General features: G+C 33.1%; 1 protein-coding gene across 1 annotated transcript; it reads left to right on the forward strand.

The window, feature by feature from the left end:
* The first annotated feature begins 3,071 nt into the window (after window positions 1–3,071).
* Window positions 3,072–7,393, forward strand: LOC112512819 (protein FAR1-RELATED SEQUENCE 5-like). The gene is made up of 8 exons (XM_025118959.1): window positions 3,072–3,192; window positions 3,289–3,348; window positions 4,916–5,077; window positions 5,191–5,710; window positions 5,802–5,907; window positions 6,143–6,712; window positions 6,803–7,000; window positions 7,154–7,393. The coding sequence occupies exons 1-8, from the start codon at window positions 3,072–3,074 to the stop codon at window positions 7,391–7,393; spliced, it is 1,977 nt and encodes a 658-aa protein (XP_024974727.1).
* The last annotated feature ends 278 nt before the right edge of the window (window positions 7,394–7,671 follow it).

Below are 7,671 nucleotides of genomic sequence, written 5' to 3' on the forward strand. Positions count from 1 at the left end.
TAATAATTAAAATTTCTGTTAGAACTTAATGATTATCTTAATTATATTTTAGATTTTTTATACTTAAAATGGATGTTTATCTTATATTTAATTATATTTATCTGCAGTTAGTTACACGAATTTAAAAATGGAGCTTTAATAAGTTGTACTTATGCAAAATTACTTGTAATCTTGAATTTCAAGTAATATGCATCAATAAACAGTACTTCATACATTAAAAAATGATTTTTAATAGTTTTTGTCAAATGCTTTATAATATAGTATAGATATTGTGTTGTGTGATGAACATATAGTAATAAGATTACAATTTAAATCTAGAAACGTGTTTCATCAAGTATCTTTAATTAGCCTTAGGTTAAAAGCAATATGGTTGAAGTATATACTCTCATACGGTTGATATGAAGTTTACATATGACTGAAATTATAGTTTGTTAGTGTTATTTATCATTCATCTCAAGATTTATAAATTATACACTTCATTATCTTGTTAGATTTTAATAATACCAAAAATACCTGACAATTATTATGGACTAATATTTTCAATTATTAACACCATCTCGATATTTTCAAAAGCTTGATCCAAGATGATGCTAAAAAGTTATAACACCTGTGATTAAAATCAATGTTAATTTGTAATGAAACGTTAATAAAATTTTTGAAGTGAAATTAATTTCAGAGATTAAAGCAAGAAGGCTTCAGTCAACAGTTAGATGTACTTCGTTGTGTACAATTGTTTTTTTTTTTTTAAGTATATAATATTTATATACGACAAATGCAACAAATAAACTCACACACCCTCCTCACCTATGGTGAGGTTTGAACACCTGACCTCCTAAAAGACCAAGGGCTACAATACCGCTAGGCCAAATTAAGGCCCTTTGATCGTTGTGTACAACTGTTACTCGTACAAGTCAATTAGAATCGATCGAACATATATAATCAGATACGCAATTATAATGTGATCCGATTCAATCCAAAATTTTAAGATCCAAATCGGAACCAAAAATGCAATCGCAAGACCTAAGCAACCAAAAATCTTTTAGCTCATTGCTTCCCTGAGCTTTTGCGAAGTACAAACTACAAAGCTCTAGCTTCCAACCTCATTTCAGTGCACTTTTATCGCTTCCCTTGTGTTGTTAGTTTTTCACTTCTATCTTTCTTATCAAAACCAGAACTTGTATCCTAACTAGTTGATGCACTGCCTTCTAGGAATTAAGAACACTTTTTACCTTGCCTCACACATAAGTTGCAAAATCAATTTCGTATAATTTTTCATCAGTTTTAGTAGCATCATCAAACTTTTACCTTGCCTCACACATAAGTTGCAAAATCAATTGATCAACGTCTCCAATGTCATCAAATCTTGAAGGGTCTTACAAAACGTCAAAAATCCACAAAAAAATTACTTTGCATTTAAGTTGCTTAGGGGTGGAAAGATCTAAAATAATATTCGTATAGATTCGAAGCATTATGTACCTAACATAACAAAGTAATATATTTTCTCATTAAACGTTCCAATTTTTCGATGTTGGGAAAATTTCGTAGTTTCACGGCATGTTTTTCTCAATCATATATCTGTTAAAAAACAAACAAACAAAACACCACCTATATATAAATAAGGAAAAACAAATGATCAATTAATTAACATAAAAGGGGAAAAGGAATGGTAATTAGCATTAAGAAGGGAAAACAAGTGGTTAATAACATATATAAATTGCAATACATATGTAAAGTTACTGAAAAGATACCATACTTTTAATGAAAACATAATTTATATGTGTGGTTGAAAACATATTAACATATTCAACATTTAAATATATATAGGGTTGGGTTCACATGAAACCAAGAGTTTTTTGTGAGACTCGTAAAACCATTTTGTGTTCATTGATAAACTTTATAAACTAATTATCTAATGGTCTAAAGTTGTACGGTAGCAATTTTGTGATCATTAAGAAGTCTCGCGACAATTTTGTGATTATAAATATTCAGATTGTAGATCTATTTCAAGGGTTGAGAATTGGTCTTACGGGTCTCACGAAAAAACCTTTGATCTCACATGATCCCAAGTCTATATATAGATAGATAGAATATACATGATACAATTTCTTTTTATAAATTATACATTTGATAATCTTGTTAAATCTATCTATATATCTATTAAAAGAAGAACCAAGAGTATTGATATGACATTATGAGAATTGAGTATTGAGGTGTTGGTGAATTGTGGTTGAGTTTGAGATATCTCACATTGGTAAGAGATTGAAAGATTGAATTAAGAAGGTGTGTATAAGAAAGAAGAATAAGATTCATTGTGTCAACTCATGAGGTTTGAGTCATAAAGTTATCTTATTTGGATGACCTTATTTTTGCAAAACAAATCTTATATTGTGTTAGCTCATGAGGCTTGAGTCATAAAGTTATCTTATTTGATGAAAATCTTGGGATATTGAGGCGACACCATGAGAATTGAGTATTCTCAAATGGTGGATTGTATTTGAGTTTTAGTTGTCCCACATCGGTGAAGATTTGAACAAAATGAAATGTATAAAAAAGTGGATTGGATGCTTTTGTGTCAAATAATGGGGTTTGTCTTATAAGGTTGTCTTATTTTAGATGATTCTCTTTGAAATCTATAACCACGGTTGGAAACCAAACCAACCAAATGATAAAAATTATAGTGCAACATTAATTATATTATATTGGTTCTTCTTATATATATATATATATATATATATATATATATATATATATATATATATATGGTATATTTCTTTTACAACCCCCTTATTTGTACAACCCATGCAACCTCCCTTTTAACCAATCATTGAATTCTTTTTTTTTAGTTTATTTTTTAAATGAAAAGGTTAATATTGTCAATTGCTAATTTTATATAATAATAATTATTTTTAAATAATATCAATAAATATCTTATTAATTATGAAGCCATATAATTACTATTAATAACTTGAAACTGATATGGTAATTAAACCTTTCTAAACAATACTTTTCTTTTAACAAAATGGATGGAATCGATAGAAGCATTTTTTAGAATAATAATTTATTATACTCCTATGGATCCCATCTCCTTCAACGAGACATTCGTCAAGGATATCTTTGATGAAATCGATGGCATTAACGGTAAACGTAAAGGTGTTGTTCATGATCGTGAATTTACAACTGTAACTAATGATGGTACAACACAAGATAAATGCAATTACTCAGCTAGGGATGATGATGGGTGCATTCGTTAAAATGAAACAATACCTAAGCATAGTGACTCGATTACAGACAAAGTTTATGCAGAGTTTGACGATGATGATGTTGCGTCTTTGAGTAATGAAAATGAAGGTACTGTTTTGTTATCGTAACTGGTGCAAGATCTGTAAACATGTAATGAAACCCAAAAGACAATACAGAGTTTTTTGATTGCTGTCCTAGCATTCTAAATGGTCAATGAACACCATAGTCTGCACTTTTATCAACTGTTGGAAGAACTTGTTCATAATCTTGTACTGCATATGGGTTCATTGCAGAATGTGCATGCTCGTGCTTGTGTAGTTGATGACACGAAGATGTATCTGGTTTCATTATAGGCTTTTGTTATTCTTTGTTTGCTTCGAGAGTAGCTCTTTATAGATTTAACCATAACTGGTTGTAGAACCTGCTGAATCTGGGTTACATCACTGATTTCAAATACAAACGAAGGAGGTACAGTTTAACAAAATTTCTCAGAATTAAGATGACAAAAGACTCCTATATTTTTGAACGAATGAACAATGTATGACAAGAAATACACCTAACAAGGAAGTGAAATTATGATTCTAAGGTGGATGAAATTAAACACAAAAAAGACTCCATAATGTTCGTTTATCGCTGGACTAGCATTCTAATCCCTCCATTTAAAGAGAATAAGTAAACGATTTGATTTGGATTCATCAGTGTATAAAACAACAAATAAGTCAGCAGATAAAGTCTGATAATGGATAATGATGAAACCAGATTCATCAGTACATAAAACCCATAATAATTTAGCAATGCAACAATGTAACAAGAGAGAGATAGGGGTTATACGGAGTGGGCAGTTTGTATGCTCTTTTAACCATGCTTCTAGGCACTCAACATGATACCCATGACCACACCTTTCTAATATGGCTAACCGTTCACCCAAGAGCACCTCGCACAAGCACGCGATGCATGAGAGGAGTTGACAGTGAGCTCGTTGACTGTCATGTTATGGGGTGCATGAGGATTAATGGATGAATGTTTTAGCAAGTAACAGTTGACATAGTAAGCTATCATAATCATCATCATCATCATTTGAAATGATGATTAGTCAGCAGATAAAGTCTGATAATGGATAATGATGAAACCAGATTCATCAGTACATAAAACAACAAATAATTCAGCAATGCAACAATGTAACAAGAGAGAGACAGAGGTTATACGGAGTGGGCAGTTTGTATGCTCTTTGAACCATGATTCTAGGCACTCAACATGATACCCATGACCACACCTTTCTAACATGGCTAACCGTTCACCCAAGACCACCTCGCACAAGCACGCGATGCATGAGAGGAGTTAAMGGTGAGCTCGTTGACTGTCATGTTATGGGGTGCATGAGGATTAGTGGATGAATGTTTTAGCAAGTAACAGTTGACATAGTAAGCTATCATAATCATCATCATCATCATCATCATCTTTAAAATGTAATCAATGAAATTAGATTCATTAGCAAATAATTTCATGTATACGCTATATGCCAGTATGTCAAAGTATGATTACCTACATTATGTCTTATTACCTACATTATGTCTTTTGCCGACATAATCATGTTGTTGTGTTACTGTTTTGAATCTAAAAGCGGCTTTACGATACAATTGCATTAATATAAGATTCATTTTGGTTATTGTTGTAGATTATCGATATCAAGACATGGGGGAAACGTCTGATGGGTCGAAATATTGGTTTCCTAGTGTAGACGTAAAATATAAACCTAAGGTTGGTGATTCTTTTGAGTCTGTAGAATCGGCTGAGAAAATGTATCGGAAATATGCCAATGAAGTTGGGTTTGATGTACGTTTATCTAACAAGAAGATAAATAAGCTTGGTCGTATCACGTCCCAATTTTATGTGTGTAGTAAGGAAGGGAGACCCAAAGTAAGTATTTTGATTCCTTAGATGTTCTTCCAGGTGGTCGTACAATCCGAAATTCAAATATCAAGCGTTCCGGTTGTGGAGCATGTTTAAAAATTCACCTTGTTAAAGAACCGAACCAATACGAAGTTTACAAGTTCGTTGAGCAACACAATCACATCCTTTTTAATAAAGAAGAGATGAGGTTTTCCCGTTCCAAAAGGCAACTCCACTACGCTGATCATAAGAATGTATTTCATGGTTCTAGTTCCAAGGTTGGCGTCACCAAATCTCATAGATTTATAAAAGCCGTTAAGGGTGGTGTAGATTCATCGGGTGGCACTGTAAGAGATCATCAAAACTTCAAACGCGATATGACATATTTTGTTGGCAATAAAGACGCACAAATGTTATTAAATGTGATGGCTAATAGGAGGAAGGTTTGTCTTGAGTTTTTTTTCGAGTACAAGTGTGATGACAAGGAGTTAGCAATTTTTTGGGCTGATGAGACTGCACGATCAAATTATAGGGAATTTGGCGATGCAATATCATTTGATGCAACGTTTAGGACCAACAAGTAAGTTGTACTTGATATTAAAATATTATGTTGGTTTTATCAATACTCTATCTTGTACCTTCTATTAATATTTATTGTTTATTTTTGATAGGCATGCTATGATATTTGTTCCGTTCGTTGCAATTGACAATCATAAGAAATCCGTTGTTGTTGGAGCTGCATTAATTTATAATGAATCTGTAGTTGATTACACATGGGTATTAAAAGCGTTTGTAAAAGCACATGGACGTTAGCCACGTTTCGTTATCACCGACCAATGTGCATCGATGAAACAAGCAATTCCCATTGCATTTCCTGAATCCAGACATAGATTGTGTATGTGGCATATCACTAAAAAGGTGAAATCGAAGGTAATTAAGATGATAGTTTTTGTAGTAATTTTTTTGTTCATTTTCATTTTTTATGCAATTGTTTTGATGGTTTACTTCGCAGATTAGTAATTACCTCCAACACCGCACGCAGTTCGTTAGTAAATTTAATAAGTTGACGTGGAACGTTCACCTTGGTCCTAATGAATTTGAGATGCAATGGAACAATCTGATCGATTTTTATGGATTACGTGGAGATCCATGGTTTGATGAATTGTACAATATTAGGGAGTCGTGGATTCCGGCTTACTATAAGGATTATCATATGTCAGGCCTAATGAAAACAACATCCAGGTCGGAGAGCATCAATGCGATTTTTAACGTTTATGCACATTTTTGGCATGATCTTGTTGTTTTTCTCCGTTCTTTTGATAATGCAGTTGAAAGTCAACGGGCAACACATGGGTCACTAGAGGTGACAACCAAGAGCACGATTCCTCGATTGGTGTCCCCTTGCAAGTTGGAAGCTCATGCAGCAGAGGTGTATACACGGACTATATTTTTCGAAATTCAGAAAGAGTTAAGAAAGGCTGTTTGGCTTTGTGGCTGGGATGGATTCACTGACATTGGTGAAACCAGAGTGTACATCATTACTCACAAGAACAAGGCTTCGAAGGTCACAACAAAGTACACGGTATTTACTTWGTCCAATTTCGTTTTGCACCCATTATTGTACAATATTATTTTAACGAACAATATGATGAAACCTCCTCCCATATAATAGGTGATTAAGAACAAGATGGAAAACTCCTACGATTGCAGTTGCAATTGTTTTGTTCGTAATGGGATTTCATGTCGTCACGCTCTCAAGGTGATGTTAAATGACGAGGTTGACAAAATTCCCGATAAATATATACTTCGTCGTTGGCGACGCGATCTAGTTCCCGTGGAGTGGTTACCAGCACATTTCAGATATGGTGAAGTTGATGCAGAGAAAGAGAGATTGATGAGCTTGGCTTATTCATATTTTGAACGTATCTTAGGTAGAGTCCAAAATGAAAAAGACATTTTGTCAAGATTTGTTGACCAACTCGTATAATGGGATTCAAAGGTTGACATTGAACTTCCTTTACAGTCACACACTGAAGAGACCACATCGTCTATTAAAGAGTTTCTTGGAGTATCTCAACCCGAAACTGTTGATGTTCTTCCTCCCACCGGTATTCGAAACAAAGGTTGTGGAACTGGTAAGAGACTTATTAGCGCTGCAGAGAAAGCAATTCCAAACGGAAAAAAGCAGAACAAAAAGTGTCGACTATGTGGTCAGATGGCTACACATGATTCTCGGAATTGTCCAAAGCGTGATTACATTTAAGCTATCTTTTTGATTTTTTCGTATCATTTAATTTTGAGATGTTATTGGATTGTATTGATGGATTTTAGTTCACTTTGATTACAATATTATTGGATTGTATTGATGGATTTTAGTTCACTTTGCTTACATTTAAGTTATATTTTTGGGTTTTTCGTATCATTTAATTTTGAGATGTTAATTTATCTTTCCGAATTTGTCATATCATTTAATTTTGAGATGTTATTTGGTTATATTGTTKAKATTTAAGTCACTGGATTATATTGTTGTCGTATCACTAC

The sequence above is a fragment of the Cynara cardunculus genome, assembly GCF_001531365.2.
Source record: "Cynara cardunculus var. scolymus isolate 2C chromosome LG 5, CcrdV1, whole genome shotgun sequence".
Classification (NCBI taxonomy): Eukaryota; Viridiplantae; Streptophyta; class Magnoliopsida; order Asterales; family Asteraceae; genus Cynara; species Cynara cardunculus.